This window comes from Halichoerus grypus, chromosome 6, assembly GCF_964656455.1.
Source record: "Halichoerus grypus chromosome 6, mHalGry1.hap1.1, whole genome shotgun sequence".
Lineage (NCBI taxonomy): Eukaryota > Metazoa > Chordata > Mammalia > Carnivora > Phocidae > Halichoerus > Halichoerus grypus.
The window spans coordinates 28719075-28731219 of record NC_135717.1 but is presented as its reverse complement, the minus strand read 5'-3'; the positions used below and the strand labels follow the sequence as shown (position 1 = coordinate 28731219).

At 44.6% G+C, this 12145-nt stretch overlaps 1 protein-coding gene across 4 annotated transcripts; it reads left to right on the top strand.

Annotated features, from left to right (window-relative positions):
* The first annotated feature begins 853 nt into the window (after nt 1-853).
* MPV17L (MPV17 mitochondrial inner membrane protein like) lies at nt 854-10413 on the top strand. 4 transcript variants are annotated; one of them, XM_078074776.1, is made up of 5 exons: nt 880-1446; nt 4442-4512; nt 8865-8894; nt 8978-9195; nt 9418-10413. In XM_078074776.1, the coding sequence occupies exons 1-4, from the start codon at nt 900-902 to the stop codon at nt 9155-9157; spliced, it is 828 nt and encodes a 275-aa protein (XP_077930902.1). In that variant the 5' UTR covers nt 880-899; the 3' UTR covers nt 9158-9195; nt 9418-10413. The 4 variants fall into 4 exon arrangements, with proteins under 4 accessions (XP_077930904.1, XP_077930903.1, XP_077930902.1 ...); XM_078074775.1 differs by having other exon boundaries at nt 881-1446; nt 8978-10413; XM_078074778.1 differs by lacking the exon at nt 4442-4512 and having other exon boundaries at nt 854-1446; nt 8978-10413.
* Nucleotides 10414-12145: the final 1732 nt, after the last annotated feature.

Here is a 12145-nt window from a genome sequence, read left to right as displayed (position 1 = left end):
GTGGGACAACTGGCAATAATTTGAATAAGGTCTGTAGATTAGGTAATAGTATTACATGAGTGATAATTTTCTGGTTTTGATCATGGTACTACGGTTATACAAGATGTCAGTATTTGGGGAAGCTTGGGTGATGCCTATATGGGAACTCTGTACTATTTTTGTAACTTTTTTCTAAGTCTGGAATCATTTGGAAATGAAAATTTAAAATCAAAACAAATTAAAATGAGGGGTGCCTCATCCTTTCCCTCTCCCTCTGCACCACCCCCCCCCCGTTCGCACGTGTGCGCGCACTCTCTCTCAAACAAAATAAATCTTTAAAAAAATTAAAAGGAAATAAAATAGGGTAAATAAATAGAAGAGGGAGAGAATGAGAATAGGTTTGGATGTGTCAGAGAAGGAGGAAAAGAAGCAAGGAGGGCTGAGTTCCTTGGGGTCAGAGATGGTACCTGTGGCTGAGGTCCCCAGTGACCCCCTGCTTCTGGGACACTGCTTGGGAGCTCAGGATGTTTTGCAGGGCAATATTCAGTGAGGTCCCTCCAGCCTCACTTCTCATTCACGAAAGGCTTCACATTTCAACTTCTGGATTTGTCTCCTAAGTGACATGACAGCCTATTGTGTGCGTTGGAAGGGTGAATTCCTTGCATATAAATATTTAACATACACCACCCTCTCGGTAACTGGAATTTGGTATCCCTTCTTTCCCCTTTCCTTTTCTTCCCATCTCTACCAGTCTATTTTTTTTTCTTTTTGAGATATAATTCACATACCATAGAATTCACCCCCCAAAGAACCGCACGCCCAGTCACTTCGCATCCCTTCCCCCCACCGCCCAACGCCCAGTCTCTGACAACCACCAGTCTACTTTCTGTCGCTATGCATTAGCCTATTCTGGACTTTTCATGGAAATGGATCATGCATTCCGTGGACCGGCCACATTTCAAAGGCTCAGCCCCACAATGGCTAGTGGCCAGGGGATTGGACGGCGCGGACTGGGTGTGCGCGGGGCGCCCAATGGCTCCCGAGCATCTGGGAAGACAGGTGCAGGTGGCGGAGGCGGCGCGGAGGGCAGGGCCGGCGGGCGGGCGTGGCCCGGGGAGCGGGCGCCGCGGTCGCTGGCGGGCGCCCCCCGCGCGGGCATGGCGGGCTGGTGGCCGGCGCTTCTGCGCGCGGCCCGGCGCTACCCGTGGCCCACGAACGTGCTGCTCTACGCGGCGCTCTTCTCCGCCGGCGACGCGCTGCAGCAGCGGCTGCGGGGCGGTCCGGCCGACTGGCAGCAGACGCGGCGCGTGGCCACCGTGGCCGTGACCTTCCACGCCAACTTCAACTACGTGTGGCTGCGTCTGCTGGAGCGCGCGCTGCCCGGCCGTGCGCCGCGCACCGTGCTGGCCAAGGTGCTGTGCGACCAGGCGATCGGCGGGCCCGTGGCCGTCTCGGCCTTCTATGCCGGTGAGGGGCCGGGGCGGGGAGCAGGGGCCAGGGCGAGATCCGCTGAGGGGGCCAAAGGATCCAAGGTGGGGGCGGGGTGGCACTGGAGGCAGGGGCTGACGGCTCCCGGGGCTGGGGGCTGCAGGAGGCAGGGATGGAGCGGGACCCCAACCAGGGCTGGAAGCCATGGGGTGGGGGTGGGGGCAGGATTTCAGGGGGTCTCCTGAGAGGGCCAGGGTCGAGGTGCCAGAGCTGAGAAGTCTGGGAACCGAAGATTAAGTGGGAGAAGCTGGAAAGGCGGGGGATGTGAAGGGGGCAGGGGCCTGGATCGCAGTTGGGACGCCCGGGTTGAGTACAGCCAGTGGCTGGAGGTTTCGGGGGGGGCCTGGGGCGTCGGCTGGAACTGGAGGGAGGCAGGACTGGGGGTCCATTTCCCCCATGGAAAAGGTCCGCTTGAGTGTCGAGGCGATCACAGCCTGTGGGCGTGGCGGCTGCCACCCCTATAACGCAGTTGTGGGACCGGGCTGTCCTGCTCCCGGGAAAATCCCCGCCTGGAGCTATGGGCCTCCGGACCACTGGCAGACACTCCTTTCCAACACACCAGCTAAATGCGAGGGGCCGCGGGGCCATGGGAGCAGACCCGCTGGAACCTGAGGTAGGAACAGATTCCCCCAGAAACTTCGTGCTCAAGGCCTTAGTCCTGCTTCGGTAACAAGATTTTCCTTTGGGGTTCCCGTTCCTCTGTGAAAAGCCAAGAAAATGTGAGTGGACCTTGGACCCCGCCTTGGAGAACTCTGCGTGTGAAAGTCGTGGGAGGTCCCTCCTCAGAAAATCGCCCTGAGGCCAAAGGCGGGACTTCAGGAATCTTCCTTAGGGCCTTAAATACCAAAAACAATGGGAGGGGCTCTGTAGCCTCCATCCTCCTGGCAGTTTCCATAGCCTGCGAGGGAGAAAGGGTCGGGGACCGTCACCAATTCCCCAAGAAAATCCAGGGGTCCTGGGCCTGGCATTTAGGGATTTAGAAGGTCTAGAGAAGACCCAAGAAGGTCTTTTTTTCGGTGGCTGCTGGTGCCTTCTAAACCAGGTCAGGGAGGTCACGTCAGCGCCTTGAAGAAACCTACACTGCGCTCTGGATCTTATTTTGGGGAGCCAGATCCGGTTCCTTTCCTCACAAAGTCCACAGGAGGCATGAAGGCCCTGCTTGCCTGTTGTAGTCTCAGCTAACTGCAGGGCCAGTGGGATCAGGGAAATAAAGGACCTGGGGGGCGGGCTGCCGGGTGCCTGGTCCCAAGGTGTGACTTCCAGGCTACATCTGCAAAGGGGCTCCTCGGGTCCATTAAGGCAATTGCCTTGAGCCCGGGTGAAGGGGTTGGGACCTAGGGGCTGGGCTTTTGGGAACCGTGTTTCCATTTACTCCTCAAACAACCCAGTGAGGCAGATCCTCTTTGTTATTCCCGTGTTACAGATAACAAAACTGAGTCTCAAAGGAGGTTAAGTGACTCGCCTGAAGACAACATAACCCATGCCAGGTTCTTAATCTTGAGTGTTGTCCTTTTGTCTGAAGCCAGAAAGGGGCTGCTGCAGAAACGGGGCCCCAGGGGGCCTATGATTTAAGCCTGAGGCTCCTGACACGGATTCCGACCCAGATGGCTGCTTTGTTTTGCTTTTTAGATTTCTGGCCCAATTTCCCTCTCCTCGTGTGAAAATGAAGGGGGGTGGGTTGGGTTGGATGTTTGTTCAAGGCATTTCCAACTTGGAAATTGCGTATATCATATGATCCTTTGTGCTGGGGCCACCTTGGGGAGCTCAGATTGTGATGGGGAGGTCTGGCTCGGAATCCACACCTGGGTTGGACTTGGTCCGATATTAACCTCCCCAAGCTTCGTTTCCGCCTCTGTAACTCCCAACCTCAGCGGATTGTTTGGGTTTCGGGGGGCGGGGGACACGGGTGTCCAATGAAATAAGGCACATAAAGTGCTTAGCGCTTAATTAGTGCTTGGTAAGTGGCACCTGATATTACCAATACGCGCCTGGGTATTCTTGTATATCCTGTTCTAAGAATCCCTTGCAATTGACTAAAAAACCCTCTTATTCCCCCTTCGTCCTAATCGGATTTGAAGGAGACTTTTTAAAGCCCTTTTATTTTTACTCCTTCCTAAAATAGGATTTTTGTCTTTGCTCCCTGAATTTCCTTTCAGGGTTGTTGAACATACAAAGTTTTCAGAGTGTTTTTAGAAAGCCTGAATTGGTGTTCTGCTTTCAAATTCTGACTGGAATAATTCTGATTAGAATGCTGATGGGAACTTGTTGTTGCCAGAATACCCAGGGTCCATCAGCCTTTTTCTTTTTAAAAAGAAGGAAAGTACATTTTTAAAAATTTTATTTATTTATTTATTTAAAGATTTTATTTATTCATTTGAGAGAGAGAGAGCGAGTTCGAGCTAGAGTACAGGCCAGGGGGAGGGGCAGAGGGAGTGGGAGAAGCAGACTCCCCACTGAGCAGGGAGCCCAGATGTGGGACTCGAGCCCAGGACCCTGGATCATGACCTGAGCCGAAGGCAGATGCTTAACCAACTGAGCCATACAGGCACCCCTAAATTGTTTAGATTTTTAAACATTTTACAAAAAGTTTGGAAGGCAGAGAAGAAAAGTCACTGATCGTCCTGCTATCTGAATGCTGTGAATTCTCTTACAATTTATATATATATATATATATAATACAATTTATATATATATATATATCTTTCTGCTATCACTTTTATACTGCTATTTTCACTTCATATTTATCATTCCTTTAAGATTTATCTAGTTTTTTTAATTCTATTTATTTTTAAAAAAGATTTATCTAGTTTTAGAATGGAAGTCATGTTTTCACTGTTAGGTTAGAAGGGACATAATGAATGAGAGATACTGCTGGGTACTCTGCATATTAGAAGAGAAAACTTGAACGGTGGTTATACAGTTTTCTTCCTACTGAATCTTGCAAAATTCCTGTGGTGTGTGTTTTTACAAATAGGTATGAGTATTCTCCAGGAAAAGGATGACATATTTTTGGACCTGAAACAGAAATTTTGGAATACATACAAGGTAAGACAGACTTTTGAAAAGGTAACCAAGATCTTTTAGTATATTTGTAACATTAAATACATTTTAAGAAAACTATTCTTAAGTTAGGGCTCCAGTTGGTTGGCACAAGAGTATAGTATTTTTTTTTTTAAGATTTTATTTACTTATTTGACAGAGAGAGACACAGCGAGAGAGGGAACACAAGCAGGGGAGAGGGAGAAGCAGGCTTCCCGCGGAGCAGGGAGCCTGATGCGGGGCTTGATCCCAGGACCCTGTGACCATGACCTGAGCTGAAGGTAGCCGCTTAGCGACTGAGCCACCCAGGCGCCCCAAGGCTATAGTATTTTGACTGCAAGATCTTAAATTTGTTTCGAAAGAGAAATGAGAAGCAGCTTTAAGAGTGTTTATACGTTAGGAGCGTCTATACACGAGTGTCTGAGTTTTAGTCAATGTTCGCAATGATTCCTGTTTTTTAAATTTACTCTTATTAGTGATTACAGTTTATTTAGTGAATTTTGGAGCCAAAGAGGTTATTGCAGAATAGGAAAAGTAGAACGTTGAGTGATGAATGGAATCACTCTGGAGCCAATGTTCCCAGGTGTACATTCTGCTGAGTGCTTGTGAAGGATAATGTTTCCCAAGATTATGTCCAGGCTTAGAGTAAGTCACCTGTTGTACTGTTTGCTCAATGCAAATATACACACCCCTGTCCAACAAATATTTATTAGCTTATTCAATAAAGATTTATTGAGCAGTATCCGTAAAGCCTGGCAAAATCAGGGGTGCTTTCCATTTCTGGCCTAGAGGATGCTTGATTTTACTAATCCCAGTGAAGTGACTTTTCAGGATTGCCCAATATACACAGACTGGCCTCGGGCTTCACATGTACTTAATTCCCAAGCCACGCCAGCTATTGCCCGTACTGTTTTTGGCATTTTCTATTGAGTGACACTGAGCCCCAGAATCAGCATTGCCCACTTGATGGCTGGAGGCAGATGATAGGGAGTGTGGAAGCCACATGCTCAGGGACAGTCCTTCTTCCTTTTAAGGGGAAAGAGTATTCGGAACTTGTTACTTCTCTTGGGGCAGAAATTGTGAGCCCGTTGCGACATCCAAATGTAATTTTCTTCTACTTTAGTTTGGAAAAAGGAATAAGTTTTCCCATTATGTCATGGATCCTGTGGAGGTGTAGACATTTAACATTAAAAAAAGAGCAAGCGGGGTGCCTGGGTGGCTCAGTTGGTTAAGCGGCTGCCTTCGGCTCAGGTCGTGATCCTGGAGTCCCGGGATCGAGTCCCGCATCGGGCTCCCTGCTCAGCGGGGAGTCTGCTTCTCCCTCTGACCCTCCTCCCTCTCATGCTCTCTCTCTATCATTCTCTCTCTCAATAAATAAATAAAAATCTTTAAAAAAAGTTAAAAAAAAAAGAGCAAGCGAGCAGAATTGGGGAAGAGACGGGCTTTAAGCAGGGACTTGCAGATGCTTCAGATTCTCCTCCCTTAATGAAGACACACAGGCCACCTTTGTTGGGTGTTGAACGCATGCCAAGGATCCTGAATGTCAGTAATGGTGCCAGGAGAAACCAGCTAGGGAGTTATTGTAACCAAGTTCACATAAGAAACAGGGAATGGGAATAGAAATGATTGGAGAGCTATTTAGGAGGTAGAATTGGTAGCTCTGGGTGAATGATTGGTGATTGGGGTAATGGGCAAGGACACATCTAGGATGACCCACAGGTTTCTGGTTTGAGTAACTGCGTGAGTGGTGGCCCGTCACTTGAGATACGACATAGCGAGCCGATTGGAAAAAAAAAAATGAGTTCAGTTTGAGAAATGTTGAATTCTAGATACCTTTAGAATATCCAAAGGGAGGGGCACCTGGGTGGCTCAGTCGGTTAAGCATCTACCTTTGGCTTGGGTCATGATCCCAGGGTCCTGGGATTGAGTCTGGCATTGGGCTACCTGCTCAGCAGAGAGTCTGCTTATCCCTCTCCCTCTGCCCCTCCCCACTTCTTGTGCTCTCTCTCACTCTCTTTTTCTCTCAAATAAATATATAAAATCTTAAAAAAAAAAAAAAAAAAGAAGATCCAAAGGGAGATTTCCAAGTGCACAGAGGAGAGCCCAGAGCTAGGGATATTAGATATGGAAGAAACTGGGTTAAAACCAGGTTCTTGAGTCAACTTGATCAATGAAACCAAGAGCACAAACTGTAGGGGTCCGAAAACAAGAAGCAGCCAAAAAGAATCTGTCACAAAAGGCTTTCTTGTAGCCCAAAGGATTTGTAAGAGTAGAATAGCTTTTTTTTTTCTTAGAAACTTCACTCAATATATGTCTTTAAGAAGCCAGAAATTTTGTAAATTTCCTATGTCTAGAAAATGGGGTCCTTCAGTTCCCCTGCCCGATCCAACTTCTTTGGATGAAGGTAGAAAGGACATGCCTAGTTTATTTGTTGTTGACATGTAGGTACTATTTGAGTTTTTGATTGGTTTGTTTTTGTGCAGAAGGCATGCAATTTCGGTCTCTTTCCACCAGCTATGGTAGGGGGGCTCAGGTATGTTACCTCTTAGAAATTTATCTGATAATTACATTCATCTCTTTTATAGTTTTTGAAAACTTTAATTTGGAAATAATTTCAAACTGATGGAAAAGTAACAAGAATAGTTCAAAGAATACCCTTTACCCATAGTCACCCATAGTTAATATTTTGCCCATTTGTTTTATTATTTCCTGGCTTGATCTGTCTATATCCATCCATCTTTCTGTCTGTTTCTTTGAAGCATTGGAGAGTAAGTTGCACACAGAATTACCCTTTACCCTTAGATACTTAAGTTCTATTTTCTAAGAATAAATAAGTTATTTTATGTAACTACAGCAGAGTTAGCAACTTCAATACATTTAACAATGGTAATGAGCCTTTCAGCTCATCCACCATCCTTCTGCCATGTTTGTCAATCGACTCTCTGATGGTCTTTATAGCATTTCTGTTTCTTTTAGTACAGGATCCAGTCTAGGGTCAGGTAGTGCATTTAGTTGCCATGTCTCTTTAGTCTCCATTAATTGGGAACTTTTCCTCAGCCTTCTTTTACCTATTATAACACTAATATTTTTTTTATTTAAATATATATTTTTAAATTTTATTTATTTTTGAGAGAGAGAGAATGACAGAGAGAGAATGAGAGCGGTGAGGGTCAGAGGGAGAAGCAGACTCCCGGCTAAGCAGGGAGCCCAATGTGGGACTCGATCCTGGGACTCCAGGATCATGACCTGAGCCGAAGGCAGTCGCTTAACCAACTGAGCCACCCAGGCGCCTCAACACCAGTATTTTTGAAGAATACAGTTCTGTTCTCCCTCCCCCAAACAACAACAACAAAGCATTCCCTTTTTTGGGGGCATTTTGTAATCCATAAGAATGTCAGCTAAACTTATTCTATAGCAAGAAATAGTAGAATATATTATTTGCCTTAAATCTTTTTTTAATAAAAAAAATCAAACATTTTAGATAAAATTAGAGTCACCTCTGGCTCTTATTGCTTGAAATAGTAGAAGATATTATTATTACATTTTAAAAAGATTTTATTTATTTACTTGAGGGGGGGAAACAAGCGGGGGGGGGAGGGGCAGAGGCAGAGGGAGAAGCAGACTGCCTGCTGAGCAGGGGGCCCTACAACCATGCAGGGCGTGATCCCAGAACCCTGGGATCATGACCCGAGCCAAAGGCAGTTAACTGATGAGCCACCCGGACACCCCCCAGCAGAACATATTATTAACAAATCATTCCATGAAGAATGATAAATTTAAAACTTTACTGATGATCCTTTTATAAATATATTCCTGTAGCTTTTGCTTGGGCTAACAGGAAAACCACAGTGTACACATAGATGCTGTTATTTTGAAAGCAGCTGTTTAACAGAAACGGTGCTGATTCTGGGAGCCTTTTCATTCTGGACCTGTAAGATGACTACTATAATTGCCTCTCACCTCAAAGCTCGTTGCACTGCTCCCACCCTCTTCTATTGGAGAGCTTTAAGGAGTCTGATTTAATCGGCTTAGTCTGAAATACAATCCCGCCTCTGCATTCTATCTGCCTGGTATTTCTTAATCTCTGGGATTGTTTTTGTGTGTGTGATTAAAAGGCATTCGAGGGGCGCCTGGGTGGCTCAGTCATTAAGTGTCTGCCTTCGGCTCGGGTTATGATCCCAGGGTCCTGGGATGGAGCCCCGCGTCGGGCTCCCTGCTCCGCGGGAAGCCTGCTTCTCCCTCTCCCACTCCCCCTGCTTGCGTTCCCTCTCTCGCTGTGTCTCTCTCTGTCAAATAAATAAATAAAATCTTTAAAAATAAAATAAAAGGGATTCTCATCGAGTTTTTCTGTATTCCAGAGCGGTCTGATGTACTGGCCTCTTGCGCAGGTGAGTTTCTAGAACTACTCAGAATACTAATTGATGGCTGTGGTTGGCAGGGAACCCTAGCGCACTCTTTCTTTCTGTTACAGCTGACCAACTTCGGCCTGGTTCCTGTTCACTGGAGGACAGCTTACACTGGACTCTGTGCTTTTCTGTGGGCCACCTTCCTTTGCTTTTCACAACAGAGTGGCGATGGCACGTTCCAGTCGGCTTTCGCCTTCCTTCACGTAAAGGAGGCCAGTGTGCTTGAAAGGCCCCCTGAGAAATGAGAAGCCAAGGACTCCCCGACAATGACAATTTTCTTTTTTTTTTTTTTTTTTTAGATTTTATTTATTTATTTGACAGAGACAGACACAGTGAGAGAGGGAACACAAGCAATGGGAGTGAGAGAGGGAAAAGCAGGCTTCCCGCGGAGCACGGAGCCCGACGTGGGGCTCGATCCCAGGACCCTGGGATCATGACCTGAGCTGAAGGCAGACGCTTAACGACTGAGCCACCCAGGCGCCCCGACAATGACAATTTTCTTTTTCTTTCTTTCTTTCTTCTTCTTTTTTTAATGCAGTGGATTGCCTGCCGATAAGAGAGTCTATTTATCAGTTATGTGCTCCATTTTGGAGAATGACTCTTGCATAGACTGTTGTTTCATTATCCAGGAATACTTCAAATTTTATCCAAACCTTTTTTTTCCCCATTCTGGCCTGAAAGTCTCACTTCTCTAATATTTTTACTCCTCTAATTCTTTGGTTAATACTGGTAACAGCGACATCATGGCATTCTGCGGTAATTCCGATTTCTATGCTGATATTTTAATGCCGGTCGATTTAAAGAACCTGTTTTGATCATTTACATTTCACATCTAAAATCTCAGGTTATCCCCCCCAAACACTTTTCGGTCAGTTTAACTTTTATACCAAAAGTAGTCCTTAGAGTAAATTTCTATTTACATAGAGCTCAATCGAGGAGAAGATTGAATAACCGAATTTTTTTTCCTCGAAATACTTTATATAATAACCTATTGTGACACTGACACTGGGTTCCGTAAGTACATTTTATGCCCATCAAAAAAATAATTGTATCTGATTGGCGTTTCCTGTATGGAATGTATTTTGCAGATATCTTCTACTTTTGTAATTTCGAAGTTAAGCACTTTTTAGTTAACGTGTTCTAGTTTTGAGCCTATTCAATTGACTGAAGGACCCTATTTTCTAGACATAGGAAATTTACAAAACTTCTGGCTTCTTTAAGACATATATTGAGTGAAGTTTCTAAGAAAATGAACAATTTATCTTCCTCTGGAAGGAAAAACTCTGTTCCTTAGATTTACAGGGAACAGAGTTACCCCAAATTTCACATTGAGGTTATATTTTTAAAAATCAATGCTATCCAAGGGTGCCCGGGTGGCTCAGTTGTTTGGGCATCTGATTCTTGATCTTGGCTCAGGTCTTGATTGCCCGGTCATGAGTTTGAGCCCCGAGTTGGGCCCCACGATGGGTGCGGAGCCTACTTAAAAAAAAAAACAAAACAATGCTTTCCAATAAATCTTTATCAGTAATCTTTAAGCTAGACATGAGAAACTTGATCCAGACTTTCAGATTTACTCAGTTTGTCTAACCTCAAAACCAGGGGGTCTAAAAATGATATGACTATCTCAAGAAGTTTCAGCAAACTTCACTTAAGAATTGTACCACCATGCTACTGCTTCCAGTGGAGTCTTGTACAAATTTTAAGATGGGAAGCACTGAAATGTTAGTAATACATTCATCTTGCGCATTTGTATTTAAGATTAATTTAAGAATGTATCCTTAAATTTTTTATGCACATAATTCATAATATGAATTTATGTAGCTCGTAAGTATATAATGTCTAAGTATGTGATTTATTTGAATTTAATTGGTATTAAAATATTTTACATTATTGGGACAGTAGGAAATTTCTAGATAGCCTCTAAAATAATTTGTTACCTACATTGTTTTGAAAGTTGCTAATGCAACGGAAAAGCTATTTCATAATACCTAAGACAAATTTGGTCATTAAAAAAGTGTATCCTTAAAAAAAATAAAAATAAATAAAGATAAAAAAATTTAAAAAAATAGAAAAGTGTATCTTGAATAACTATGCAAAAGTACTATCTGGCAGTCTCTTAGATGAACTTCAACATTACTTTTAGGATGGAAGAGCAGTGTTTGCCTTTTGTATCAAAGTCATTGGGAAAACAGACGTTGTTTATACTGTCAAGGGGAAAAAGGCTTATTGTTCATAAACGAGCAAATCTTCATAAATCTTTACCTGATCATGTGTTGCTCTGTGCTGTAGAGAATATATAGCATGTATTCTCCACATTTTTGCAAGTAATATACTTATGATTTTTATGCAGTAGTACTTTTGTGTTTTCGTGTGAGAAATGGAAGGTATTCCAAGTAACACAACGTTTGTCAAAATTTTAAAATGCTGCCAATCTTTTTTTTTTTTAAAGATTTTATTTATTTATTTGAGAGAGAGAGAGAGAGAGAGAGCACATGAGAGGGGGAGGGCCAGAGGGAGAAGCAGACTCCCCGCTGAGCACGGAGCCCGATGCGGGACGCGATCCTGGGACTCCAGGATCATGACCTGAGCCGAAGGCAGTCGCTTAACCAACTGAGCCACCCAGGCGCCCAAATGCTGCCAATCTTGATAAAACGCACTCTGAACCTTCCCGGGTTTGGAACCGAGCAGGGGGCCCCCACCCTTCCTCCAGATTTTCCTATTCCGTAAGGTGTCTTTAACTCGGTTGCGTGTTGCTTCACCATGTTCTTCTGGCCCCTGTGCCTCCTCAGGCAAAGGCAAAAACCTGTCACTCATTTTCCTTAAAAGAGTTGAGACAGACTGGATTTTCAAAAACAACTCTACCTAATATGCGTAGAAAACAAAAGGGAAATTTGAAAGGGGAATTTGAGAAATGTCAAAAGCATTTTTAGAAAAATTTTAAACATTTTTTAAAAATTTAAATTCCAATTAACATTTAATGTATTATTGGTTTCAGAGGTAGATGTCAGTGATTCATTAGTCTTTTATAATACCCAGTGCTCATCACATCACGTGCCCTCCTTCATGTCCATCACCCAGTTATCCCCTCTCCCCACCCCTTTCCCCTCCAGCAACCCTCAGTTTTTTTCCTATGATTAAGAGTCTCTTATGGTTTGCCTCCCTCTCTGATTTCGTCTTGTTTTATTTTTTCCTCTCGTCTCCTATGATCCTCTGTTTCAAAAGCATTTTTTAAA

Bases quoted from the DNA above. Each gene is read 5' to 3' on its own strand.
- MPV17L (XM_078074776.1), top strand. From the start codon at position 900: ATGGAAATGGATCATGCATTCCGTGGACCGGCCACATTTCAAAGGCTC. The intron at 4,513-8,864 runs GTAAGACAGACT...TCTGTATTCCAG, and splicing joins AATTTTGGAATACATACAAG to AGCGGTCTGATGTACTGGCC. The intron at 8,895-8,977 runs GTGAGTTTCTAG...TTTCTGTTACAG, and splicing joins TGTACTGGCCTCTTGCGCAG to CTGACCAACTTCGGCCTGGT.